Consider the following 13,992-nt stretch of genomic DNA (forward strand, 5'->3'; position numbering starts at 1 on the left):
AACTATTTCTTAGATAAGCAGCAAGGTAACTGGGTGGGCTGTGTTGAACGTGCTCTACTTGTGTGTAGAGAAATCTTAAAGCTGGAATTTTGGAAATGCACTAATACTGGCCTTGTGACTTTGGAACTTTTTGAAATGAACCAGTGTTCTGATATGAACAGTGAGCTCTGAGCATTTCAGATGTTCTTTTAAAAAATCTTTCATCCTTTTCTTTGTAGAGTGTGGTGGGTTGACCTTGGCTGGATGGATGACAGGTGCCCACCAAGCTGCTTCCCTCCTCAGCAGGATGGCTGGGAGAAAATAAGATGGGAAAAAATGTGTGGGTCAAGATAAAGGCAGCTGAATAAAAGCAAAGGATGTGTGGGGAAGCACAGGAAGACAAAAGATGTATTCTCCACTTCCCATCAGCAGAAGATCTCTAGCCACTTCCTGGGGAGCAGGGCTTGTGGACACTTAGCAGTTGCTCCAGAAGATAAATATTGTAACGAGAAATGCCCCTCCTCCGTATTTCTCTTAGCTTCTACTGCTGAGCACATGTCATGTGATGGGGAATATCCCTGGAGTCAGCTGTCCTGGCTGTCTGTCCTCTCAGGATCCTGCTCAGCCCCAGCCCACTGGTGAGGAGGGAATGTGGAGACAGCCTTGCTGCTGGGCCAGCACTGCTCAGCAGCAGCCAAAACACTGGGCTGTTATCAACACCTTTCTGGCTACCAAGGCTTAGTGCAGCACAACCAGGGCAGCTGGGAGAGAATTAACTCCAGCTCAGGCAGGCCCAGTTCATGGGAAAGTGCTACAGATTATTGCTAAAACTTTAAATTTCAGCCAGCACTCCTTCAGTTCTATTTTCTCACAGTTGCAAGTATATTAGAATTACCTTTTCTCGAGTGACCTCTAACCCTATGTACAAGGAAATAACATAATCCAGCCTGTCAAACATATGGGAAGTCTTAAAGGTTATACCACATAACCTTTCTAAATATCTTCAGCTGAGAAGCTGAACAGCAGCTACACACTCCTGATGTAGGTGCATTGTCCAGGCAGACACATTCACTCATGTGGTGCTGGTGCATTTCTCAGCTTTTAGCATATCTGTAAGTACTTTTGTCCTCCTTGAGCCTTGTGTAAATCTTTTGAAGACAATGCCAGGCACTGGGAGTCCAGAGTGACCTGTGTGGCATCAAAGTTTCTGCCTGCCTGGAGACAGTCCAGGGAAAAGCACTGAAGCAGAACCATGTAAGTTGGACAGGAGAAGGTGGCATTTGAGGTAAATGTGTTTCTAATGGAGTTAGGTGTGTTCATACCTATGGGAATGATGGGCTGTGGGTTCTTTCTGCAGGTATCTGTTCATAATGGAAACACTATTAAGACTTGGTATGGGATCTGTTAGGTGAAGTTGGGTCTCTGCAGTTTCATAACCTTTACATCCTGAAATTGTATCTTTTTGTCAGTGTAACCTTGTTCCTTTCAGTGTATATTACTTACAAGGTCAAGGTTGAAATGTTGAAGCAATGGTCTGGTTTTTTTCTTGCTGTTGCTTCATTGCTGCAGACTGGTGAATTTGATTCTCTTGCAATCTGGGGTTTTTTCCTGCTTTCCCTGCTTAATATATACAAAATTTTAAAGAAAATATTCTAAATTACAGCACTTTTTTAATATAAAAATTGTTCTTTTTTCTTTCTAATAAGGTAGGAAGTAAGCCTGACTCAAAATATTTTCCTGCCTTAATCCTTATATTTATATATCTGTTCTTATCTGAAAGACTTAGACTAGGCTGTCCAGCACATCTGCTTAAGTTTTGTTTTGAAAGCATGGAAATCTTATATTGTATAACAAGTGATTTGATTAAGTAAACAACTTTCTTTTTTAAGCCTTCATAGGTTTTTAGCTTTTACATCCTTAGTTATTGCCGCCCTGTTGCATGTACTAGCTATCCGTACTTTTCTTTGGGAAAAAGTTACTTGATGTCCAATGTATTGTTACCCGTGACACAAGATGTTAATACAGAAGAGAATAGACCTCAAGCTCCAATTCAGTTTCATAGATCTTGACTGTGAGTTTTATGTATTAAATTTCATAATCTTGATTTGTATTTCCCCACTGTGCCATCCCCAGCTTCTGGGTATTTTTGTGTGCGTGGTGAGAGAAGACCGGAACTGAGTAGGATGATTGGAGTTTATAGATGACCTAGCTAGGGGGATTGGCATTTTCCTGCTGTGTGGCATTTACCTTGGATGTAACCCACAATTGCAAATTAATCTAATACAGCAGCTGAACTATTCCAGAATGTTGTTATTTTGTGGTCTTCTGTATTCTTGTACATAAGTATTAAAGAGCAGAACTTTTTTTTTCCCCATATGAACCTGATCTTTGTGGTGGTCATGATTTTTAGTTTTGTGTTACCGCCTGAAAAATATTACTACTGCAGTTAGTACTTGCATATTTTATTTTTAAAATTAATGTATTTTCTTTATAGGTTTGATCCTTTTCACAGTAACTACTGTATTTGAAGTAAATGTTGTGAGAAATCATGTTTTCAATTACTTTCAGTTCTCGTATTTTTGTTCTGATGCCTCTTGACCATTGTTACTAGTGAAGTCACCTGTGAGTGGGTTAATAATACAGTTATAATTAGAGTTTCAGTAATTTAATTTAGCTGGTAAAATAATTTTGAAGCAAGACTAACAGTACTTTAATCACTTTAGACAACTAAGAGTTTTGAGAGTAAAATTGTGGATATTTTAAAAGAAATTGATTGTAAAAGCAACTTTATGCGTGGGCTCTAGGTGGCAGAATTGTCCCACGTTCGTGAAATTCACAGCCGTGGGGACTTCAAGAACAAATTGAAAAAGGAAAGGTGTGCCAGGCTAATAGCAACTGGTGTCCTCATTAGTCCTTCAGATGGAGCAGGAGGGTGGGTTTGGAGTGGCTGTGCACAAATGTCATGGTACAGCTTTAGTGCTCAAACTCCACCCAGGACTGACTTCCTTAGTAAAACTGGGCAGGCTCTTTTATTGCTGCATTATTACTACTGCAAACATTTTGAATGTAGCATTTAAAAGAAAGATGGGCCAGATTTTAAAAATTGTATTTATACTGAGCAATAATAAATCTTGTTTTTTCTATATGTACCTTGCATTCGACAAAAAATATGTAGAATAAAGCATTATGTTTCCTGAAAGAATATTTAGGTCAGCTATAAAGTAATCCCTTAAACACTACTCTAACATAACTATTAAAAAATTATGTATTTCCACATGCTGCATTCATAGGAGAAATAAACTAGGATTATGTATCAAGGAGATTTTTGATATTTTATGCTGTGCTGTATCTTCAGGCTGTTACAGTGTGGCTCTTCTTTCACACTCCTGAATTAACATTTCTGATTAAAGGTTTCAGTTGTCTTTCATAGAATATTCTTGCTATAAAAATTTAGTGAAGGTAACATGGAACAAGGGAGAATTGGACTTTTTTCTGAAAACAAAGTCCACGAATATACAGGGAGCTGTACAGGGAGCATAGGCCACAGCTATACAGGGAGCAAATATACTCATAGCTATGTTTTCAGTTCAGCTTTAGTAGTACACAGTTAACTTTTTGAGTGGAACATAAAGAAATTCCCAGAGTAACTTCTAGTGAAAGGAGTGTCTGATTTTTATTTTTTTTTTCCCCCAACAGTTAGTAACAAGTTCAATTTTATCAACAGTTTTTTATAGGCTCCCTAATCTGAAGCTTGACAAAGTCATCATGTGCTCTGCTTTCAGTTGTTTAGCAATATATATTCTCATACTGTAATGTGAATTTCTTAAACTACCATTGTCCTGAAAGCAGGGTCACAAACACCTTTTTATTCATGTGGTAGTTTAAACAATCTCCTGTGTGGCAGTGTGCTTGTTGTGTGCCCCAGCATGGCTTGTCCAGCTCCAAAGTGTGCAGAGAACAGTTTGAGGGGCACCATGAGTGTCTGCAGTTGTGAATTACAAGAGCAGGGAGGACAGAAAATCAGCTTCAAAGTTGGTGAACAGTTTGCAAATTGAAGATACATATTCTGAGGCATAGGAGAGTGATGCCTTAAATGATTTTTTACTTTTTGTTTTGAATTCCAGATTTAAATATGTGCTTTAAATTTAGATGTGCAAAATATTTTCTTTTAAATATACAGTTTATCACTTCATGTTCCTTATGAGCAATGTTTTAATTTCTGCTGTACTTTCATGAGGCCATCTGAATACTGTTTGCATTTTTCATGTCATGCCATATATAGGAATTACTGAAAATGTGTTATGGGAATATTGCCTTTTTGGAAAGCATCATGCCTTTCAGTCTGTCAGTGGCTGTAAAGGATTTAGCAGTATGTCTGAGCACATCAAGCAAATGTGTAAAGAAATGTAGTTGGGGCTCAATTCTTCCTTCTCCAGCCCTGCTCTAAGTTTGGACAATGTTTACAGCATTCTGCAGCTCTTGGTTTTCCTGGGAAGCATGTATGTCCAACAAATCCTTATTGTTGGTTCCAGTAAGATTTTATTTGAGTTTATATGGTAAACTCTCTCTCGGTAGTGAAACACCAGAATGTATATTAAAACTTGGTTACAACTTAGCTATAGGAAAGTTTTGAAGCACTGTAAGCCATATTGTGTAACAGTGCATATGCTTCTAGTTTTACATGTTAGATTTAAGGTTTTATTTTTGTCTGATGATTGAGATGAAGTGTACTTTTCTTCAACTTTTTTCCTCTAGAATTGTTTTCTATGAAGCTGAAACCAATGTTTATCCTTGATGATCACTATTAGAAGAAATATTTATTTATTTTTGCTAGCATGATAAAGCTGCTGTTGTGACTAGAAGTCTTTGTTAGTGAACATTAGGGTTACGGTGAGCTACAGAAATTAAAGACTGTGATTTTTTAGCATAAACTGTGATATATTGAGATGGAAGCATTTTTATTACAAAAGGAATTTAGTTAGCGATGTGACTTCATTAAGCCTTCCTCATCAGAGCAGTCTGATCTGACTGGCCCTGAGATTTCTCCACAAACATCCCGGCATTAAATTACCACTAGCAATAGTAACTTGACTTAGTGTATGTTAGTCACTGTGTCGGCAAGGGATAGAGCATCTGTGCAGAGAAACAAATATTTTGATGTTTGGGGTTTTTTTCCCTCTTCTCTTCTGCTCTGTCCCCCAGATGAGAAGTTTTTGGTAGTAAAAATGTTGCACTTGATTATTAAGTTTAACTAAATCTAGGGCAGAAGCTAAGGGATATTCATATTCTGATCTCTGAAGGGATGAACAATGAAAACCTAGCTGTCTGCAATTCTGCAGGGCTTTACAAATCAGCTGGTACCTGCAGTGGACTTCCTGCTCAATCATTTTTCTGTCACAGTAATATAATCCCACATCCCTGACCAAGCCAGTGAGCAGCAAGAAGATGATGTTAGTTTGAGTGCTTGTTAAAACACTGCTGGTTTTCTCCTGTTCCAAACAGACATTGGTTGCGGCCTTGGGGGACTTGCATTTTCATGCTGTGGAAAAAAGACATCAGCAAGAACACTTCTAATTCCATGCTTATTAGTGGCTTGTTTTCAGCAGATGGGAGAAAGAATCCTGTGGGTTTTTTTTACCTGAGTTTGGTCCAGGATGTGCAATTTAAGGCTATTAAAGTCCCATATGTTTAAAGGCCTTTGAAAAATTCATAATTTGAAGTTCAAACTCACTTGAAGACTATGTTAACTGTAGGTTTTATGAGTACAATACAGATGTGAGAGTTGGTTGTAACATCCTTGTGACTGGGAGCTGTGGCTTCTGTGTGGACTGTGTCACTTTTATAACATTACTCCTGTTGTTAATTAGTTCCTTCTTGTGAGTTTCAGAAGATGGAGTAGCCTTGTTTCCTAGAGACAGTGTGTGAATAAGCACAGCAATGACAAGAATTGTGACTGATAGATATGCTGCCCAGGCCACAGTTTGGGAGCAATCTGAATTTGCAGTGAAGGCCTGTAGTTTAGACTTTGGGTATCCTCATATAATTGGTATGTGTATGGCTTGCAGCTCTTGAAAGGTTTTTTCCCTGGGATTTTTCTGACTGAAAAGAACTTAAAATACAGTTTTGTGTGAGTTCTTTCAGACTGTGTCAAAAGAACCTGTTTGCTCAAGGGATGGCTTTGCCTTTGTAAGTGGTTTCTGGTGGTCTTCCAGTTCCTGCCTTGCCAGCTTGACAAGGTGCTCACTGAGGTCAAGTGAGCAGAATTAGGGAAGCTTTGCAGTACAACTCTCTCTAAGTGATTTCTACAAAATTGACCCCAGAAGTCTTTGTTTTGTAATTCATGTGTTTGTTTCATGATGCCAGTGGTGTTAACTTCAGTGTTAGTATACAATACTCTGGACAGTGTAAGCATTTTGTGAATACTTTATATTATTCTGAACCAGTTAAAAAAAAAAAAAGCTGTCTTCCTTAATTGATAAAAGATTTCTTTTACTGATGAACCATTACTGAAAATTGACATCAGTGACAGACATTGTGTACACTTTGCAGTTTATAGATTACTGCTTTGAGAAGAATTTGGTTTACCATGTGGTGTAATGAAGCCAGTTAGATTTAGCAGGTGTGGGCCTTAAAGAATAAGGGGTAGCAATGATGCCTTAAAACCCTGTTAATGTTTGGATCCTGTCACTGAAAAGGGGTCAGAAATCATTTATTTAGAACATTGGTGCACCAGTGTTGGTTTTCGGTGAAATTTAAGTTCACCAAACGGTGTCTTCCACCTGGGTGGTTGTTATGTGAGATGCACACGGTCATCAAGGTTCACAGATATCTAATGTCTTTTTCAGAACTTTGCCAAGAATATTTTTGCAATTCTTCAATCAGTTAAAGCCAGAGAAGAAGGCCGAGCACCTGAGCAAAGACCTGCACCAAACACAGCACCAACGGTAAGAGCAGTGCTTGGCTGAACACGAGGGCTGGGACACCAAAAGTGAGAGCACAGTGTCTTCTCAGTATTACATACACAGTTGGTTTTGGTTTGTTTCCAAAAAATGCATGTTTTTCAAGCATAACTTCACAGCTATTCTTTGACTTAAGTTGCATTTATTGGTATTTAAAGAGTTGAATATATTAGTTTAATTTGTTCAATATGCTCTTGTTACCGAGAGATTAATCTGCTAGTGCCAGCTTCTGCATCTATCAAGCACTAGCCATGTGCTGCATCTATTTGCAAAAAATGTATTCGATGAGAGTGCTGCCATTTCAGATGAAATGTTTTGCTGCTTTTCTGACAGATACGGTAGCAAATGTTTAAGAATCTGGAGCATGACTCACAAGTGAGAACAGCTCGAACCAGCTTTCTTTTGCTTGTAATAAATCAGGACAGACTTAGAGCTGTATTGTTCAATGCTATCTAGGTATTAGACAGGATTTGTTTAGAGTTGTGGTGTTTACTATTGTGTTCTATTAAACCTAATGTATCTTCGAACATGGTGGTAGTCTGCTCTAAAAGCTGTTTAATCATACTTGGTTTTGTTTTTGCTGCTACTGCATTTAACAAAGAACTAAATTTAAATAGCAAGATGAATTCCAACATGTAAATATTTGCTTTGTGTTGAATTTCTTAAATTGTGCATGGCATTATTCAAATGTCCCACTCAGAGTAGTTGTGAATACATAACTAAGCCATCCACAAAAATGACTGAATTGGTATTGAATGTGCCTCTAGATTGGTGCTTTTTAAAAAGTTTTTTCCCAGAATGCTTTTTTTACTCAAAATTTGTTTTTATTTATTTTATTTAGCAAAATTTTGTCTTAATCAGGCTGACAAGGGAAATTTTGTGTGGCTGAAGCCTTAATCATGAATTGTCAGTTGATACTCTTTTCCTCGCTAATTCTTTAAGTATAACAAAAAGTCAGTGATTTCACTACACATAGAGATTTTAGTAATGTAGTTTGTTCCTCTTATTTTAGTTTTGCCTCAGGTTGTTCACTTTGCATTCAGTACTAAACTCTGTGTCTGTAAGATTGTAAGTGGATGTTGAATGGAAACATCAGAAGTTTTCAAATGCATTCAAACTCATACAAAAATGAACTGGTTTTATCCTCTTGAGTAGTTCTGAGTAACTCTTCATGAAATTCAAAAACCATCCAATACATTTTTAGTATGTTTTACAAATGTTATTTAACCTGTTTTAGGATCCAACTTTACGAAATAAGCAACCTATTCCAGCTGCCTACAACAGATACGATCAGGAAAGATTTAAAGGCAAAGAGGGTAAGTTGATTGCTATGCTTTTTTCAAAAGAAAAAAAAATTGAGAACCAAAACTGACAAGTCATACTAGGGCATTTTCTCTGCTATTATTTTACAAACCTATGAAAAGACAACAAAGAGCTGTAACTATGCCTAAAGGTAACTTTCCAAGTAATAAAATCCAAAAGTATTATTTCTTAGAAATTATTTCTACCTCTTAGGAAGCAAACTGAAAGCTTAAAACCAGAACTTCCTTGGGGAGAAAAAGATTTGTATGGGGAAGATAGTATGCAATTAATAAAAAAGCACAAGTGCAAGGATGACTGTCAGGTGTGTAACATGAAATAGATTCCCTATCCTCAAACAGTCACTGTTACCCTAAAAGTTGCCTCCAGTAATTCCAAGTAAATATTATCTAGTTGTGTGTATTTAAATTAAAAAACAAACTGGGAACTGCAGTGCAAAACACAAGCACCCTCCTGGAGAGGAGATGGAAACAATCTACAATATTGAAGAATTCTCACCAGTTTTAAAACATGGTGAACATTGAACTTGAGTGATGATTTGTCTTCCTAATGCAATTTTTCTCCTGTCCCCATTGCTTTTTTTATCTTGTTTTTAGCACAAGTTCAGTTACTTCACTTTCATGTCTTGCTGTGGTTTTATTTTGCAATCTTGTGTTTGTTGTGCTTGGATGGTTTTGTGCTTCTTGCAGAAGGTCATGCGAATTTTGTTACGCTTCTGAATTGCCTCTCTTGGTTCTCAAATAGTCATTTTCCTCTTTAATAAAACTTCCCATATATGTTTTTAAGGGCTTTCTATTCTGGCTGCAAGGACTTACATGCTGCTAAATGCCATTTTAAACTCAAAGTGAACAATTCAGCTTGCATTTTTTTAGAGTATTTGGCTTCCTCCAAGTTATTACCATTTTTTGTTCAGGAAAATCGTAGCCAACTCATCTCTGAAATGATTTAAATAAAAAGAAAGTTTTGTAAAGCTGCATTTACATGTGAATATATCCTTTATGGGGATGTTTGTTTGTGTATGAAACTTCCTATGGGAAATTGGGTCAGATATTGTATTATATCCTCTTGAAGTCTATTCCCTGTTGGCCTCAATACGCTTATATTTCAGTGCAGTGGTTTTATTTACTATTGCTCATTGTGAGTTGCATGGTGGGATGGAGAAAAAAGCCAAAGCAGGATGTTTGGTAGCTTTTTCAGCAATGAAAAATAATCCAAAGTAGCTTCCATGAAGAATTAATTGTTGCAAGAAAAGCCAAGGGAATTTGGGAAAGAAAGGAACACAAAATATAGAGCTAAACCAATCCTTCCATGAATATTTTTACTAGTCCTTACTCAGTGTCCTTCTGTTAATATCTTAAACCTTCAAAACTCATTTATTTGCCAAGCAGTTTCCCTTTTAATACCATTTCCTGTTAAGATTTAAAAGTAGTAAATATCTAAACTGGACAGTGTGAAATGATAAAAAGCAGAGCAAGGAATTAATAGGCAAGTGTAAGAGTTCAAATGTACCACAGCCTGTAATTCATTGTGGGCTCTTTTACAACAAGAAGCTCAGGTACAGTGATGGTCTGAGTCCTCCTAGCTGCCAAATGACATGGTTCTGGTCAGGAACCCTGCAGGCAGCATCTGTCCTGAACAGGTGGGTGGATTTCTTGCTTATACCACATGTGTGTGGTTCAGGAGGGAACAGGAAATAACAAGTTTTGCATGGCAGGAATGAAGAACCCAGAAGAGTTTGTGGAGCAGCTCATCAGTGCGAGCTTAATGTAGACACTTCTGAGCAGAAAGCAGAGATGAGATCAGATGACTGGCAGAGAAAAAAAGATTGTCTGTAATTAGCAGTGGTGAGAAATCCATTTCAATGTTGTGTGATTCTGAGAATGTGGTGTTGGGGCTTCTCTTGGTGCTGAAATGGGATTGACTGGACTGCAGCTCTTGTTCCAGTTGAAAGGCTCCTTTGTGATGTGGTGATATTCTACCTGCCTAACTCACTGTCACACTCCATTCTAGAGTGTGTTTATCTGCCTTAACTTTCTGGTTATATTTGGTTTAGTCACACAAAGTTAATTTTGTATTTCAGGTTTCTAGGTATATTTAAAGAAATACATAGGTTAAGAATAGCAGTGGTGTAATACCAAGTTAGCTAAGTGTAGGCTAGCATTGGAAATAAAAACAAGGTGTTGGAAAGAAGGTATTTTAAATGTGAGGTTGACTTATGAAAGGTATTGGTACATCACTTATGGAAGTTACATAGAATTAGTAATTAACACCTGGATTTCTTAGGAGGGGACCTAGAGATATTTGAGATCTTCTTCAGCTTCAAATTAACTTCAGCAAATAGCAAAGATCTCATTTACTTCTAGGGTATTCTATTGTAAAACTATTAAATTGTAGTGTAACTGGAACTCCCAGTGCAGGTGGTTTTCCTGTCATAATTAGGCATTAATGCACTGGTAATGTCATTTGCTTAAAACTGAACAATGCACATCACTTGCAGCTCTGTCACAAATGACCTCATTCCTTATGGAATTTTTTATTTAGTTGCCCTCAAAATGAAGCTGTGGCTTCCAAATATTCAGTGTAGAAGTGAGATTACAAGCAGAAATAGTCATCAATACAAATAAAATGAGGCATTTTTTGTTCATTAAATTCTGTTTTTTTACAATAAGTCTGGTAAGAACTTGGAATTACACATGTTTATGGAAAGGTTGCAGTATTGGGACTTTTGGGAAAGAAGTCTGAAGGAAAAGAAAGATTATAAAAAGAAAAAAAAAATAATCAAAGGGTAATAACTTGCAGTCTTTATGCCACTGTATCCACATTTATTAGTAATGATGGATAACACCTAAGATGAAGTTGAATCCTACAGATTTCTTCTGTTCTGAAGGGTTTCCACACCTTGCCCTCTGTGACTGCCTGTGGTTGGCTACAAATTGTGGAAGGCAGGATGGCTTGTAGCAATGGGCACAGTGCAGGCTTTGGCTAAAGGTTGAAACAAAGCCAAAAGACAATGTGTCTAGGCTTTTTTCTTTGTGTCTCACCTGTTTGCTCTTTCCTCAGAGGTACTGAAATCCTAAGAAGGGTTCACAGTAGTCCTCTTCTAGTTGCAGCAGGATTGTGGCATATTGCCTATATTCAGTTTTGTATGATACTACAATATTTAAAGTTTAGGCAGCAAACAGGTGAACGGTTTTTCTTTGAATATTTGTGTGCTTTAATACACAATTTTTCCATTAGCTGTCTTGTCCTTAGCATAAGAAATTTGAAGTTTGTCGAGCTAAGAGGGTAAATTTAGGAATTTTAACATGCATTAAGTAAACTGTTGAGTTGCAGCCAAATTTCTCTGCTTCTTGTGATGGATCATTATTTCTGATGCAGTGTATCAGGATGCCTCTCTGGTTGACTGACTTAAAATCTTCATGCCAGATGGGACAGGCTTTGCTACTAGAGTGGTTTAATAGTCAGTGTGAGGGGGTGGTAATTGTGCTGTTCTTGAAGAGCAAACAATGAGTTCCACGTGCAGTCAGTAGAACTGCTCAGCAGCCCAGGGGCAGCGCTTGCTCACCTTTTGTCCAGCGGGGGTCTTGGTCCTGCAGCTTTGGTCAGGCAGGACAGAGAAACCTTTCCTTTGACATTCTTCAAGTTCTGTGATGCGTTAGAATGTTGTTTGCAGTAGGAATTGCACATCCTGGATATTTCCACATGGGAAGTGGAAGAACGCGTTGCTGGGCAGTGCACCCATCCTGCCCAACTGCTCAAATGTTTTTGAGGTGAGGAGGTGAACTCCTTGCAAACACTTTACTTGGGTGCTGTTTCCTTCTTGTTGCTTTGGTTTCTTTCATGCTGGCAGTTAGTGATGGTATCTTCTCTTCAGCAACACAGAGCTCCATCCTGTGCTAAACTTTCTCTGCTTTTACCTTGGTAAATTCCTTTCCTTCGTATTACTCCCTCGAGTGGTTTTTTTACACTTTATTAATGTGCATCTTTACAATTGGGGATATTTTTTCAAACTGCAGTCTGTCCTACCTTCTTGAGCAACATAATTTTAAAATCTTTTTCAGGATTTAAAAATCGTGTGCTCAAATGTCGTTTGATGCTTAGGAGCTTACTTTGTGTCCTCTCCTGCGTGCCTTAATGTTTGATATTTAAATACACGTTATTGATACATATATTTTGGATGCTATACTTTGTTTTTCCCCCATTTTCTTGGGTGGCTTTACCTGAGATGATCCTTTTCCTGTGCTTGCTTGTTCTGTAATTTCAAAGTGTGCAGTAGTGCTGGGATGGTCGTCTCGAAGATACAACATTTTTGTGACCCACTGAGTGCATCCCTCAGTATGGATGGCAAAGTCAAGTTTCCCTGTGCTGTTCCAAGGTTAGGTCTTTAAGGCTTATTCCAGGAGCATTCCTGTTGTTCTCAAAGTTTCAGCATAGTAGAAGCCAATTGTTACTACTTCCCCCAAAATAGAACAACCCCCCCCCAAACCTCCACCAATATTCAGTCCTATTTAGTGTAAATCAGGGAGTCTTGCTGTGTGATTTCAGCCCATAATGGTGAAAAGAATATTGCTGACTGTGTTCAAGTGTTTCCTTCAGGAAAGTTTGCTGTTGACTTTCTGCTATTGACATTTCATGTTTTATTTATAACTTCATTGGATTTTCAGACATAGCTGCCATTTTCCAGAAGTTTGTCTGGCTTTCAGTCAGTCCTAAGTGCTAAGCCCAGGGAACTGAGGACTGTGAAGTTATTATATTTGAGTTGACTCTGGACCATAACATTTTGTTTCTCTCTCCTATACATTATTAGAAAAGTTTCTTTATAAAGCATTTCTCATTATAAGTTCTTTTGTTTTAAATTGTGTGATATCCTTTTACGCAGGGAGAGTAGAGCTGGTGGCAGGAGATAGAAGGTTCTGAAGTTTTACTGGTCAGACTTAGTTTGACCTGTTAGACTTTTATTTATTGCATTCACTTTTAAGGTTTATAGGATACTGCTTTTTTTTCCCTAGCAGAGAATATGTGGAAGAGATGCACATTTGGAAAAAGAATGTGGTCTATCTGTATTTTCTGGCTTGGAGTGACCAAGTAGTTTAAAAACTTTCAGCACTGTACATTCACTTCTGTGCTGGAAAACACACATGGATTCATACTGTAATTGCTTTTAACTGTGAGAAACTTAATATGTTGGTGTTAATTACTGGTAAGATTATTACAGAGCTGTTATACATGAACTGTACAGAGAATTCGTAAAGTAATTAGTGTTGCTTGGAAATTTAGGTGAGAAACTTTTTCTTGTTAGGGTACAGTACTGTAAATGAGTGCTCAGTAAGCTCTCATTCAGAGTGAAATTTGGTGTCAGGGATTAAATTACTGGGGCTGTGAAGTGGGGTAGTGAATCATTTCCAGGCAGTCTGCAGAGTGTTGCTATCTGGGGCTTGAAGAGTGTACAGCTGAAAAAAGAAGTGGTTATTCAGTCTTATTCATCCACAATTCAAACCAAGTCTTTAACTTGAGCTCTTCAGTGTTTGAGACATGCTGCTTTGTTCTGTTTTTATTTCCCTTGACTTCCTTCCAGAAATTCAGGTTAATTTGAGTCTTTTTCAAGCTTTTATTCTTTTGGTAATGTCTCAGAGCTCAAGTTTGTAGTCGGATTGGATGACTTGAGCTGCAGCAGGTGCAGAATCAAAGTGCTGAGTGACCTAGATGGATGTGAACAGTGGCTTTAAGCAAATGG

General features: G+C 37.8%; 1 protein-coding gene across 1 annotated transcript in view; it reads left to right on the top strand.

Moving 5' to 3' along the window:
* Positions 1–13,992, top strand: part of CDC73 (cell division cycle 73) — a 101,765-nt gene that overhangs the window by 13,538 nt on the left and 74,235 nt on the right. Inside the window, exons 8-9 of the mRNA XM_032118149.1 lie at positions 6,825–6,923; positions 8,176–8,254. Coding sequence (XP_031974040.1) covers positions 6,825–6,923; positions 8,176–8,254 — 178 coding nt within the window. The remainder of the gene's footprint in view (positions 1–6,824; positions 6,924–8,175; positions 8,255–13,992) is intronic.

This window comes from Corvus moneduloides, chromosome 9, assembly GCF_009650955.1.
Source record: "Corvus moneduloides isolate bCorMon1 chromosome 9, bCorMon1.pri, whole genome shotgun sequence".
In the NCBI taxonomy this organism is placed as follows: Eukaryota; Metazoa; Chordata; class Aves; order Passeriformes; family Corvidae; genus Corvus; species Corvus moneduloides.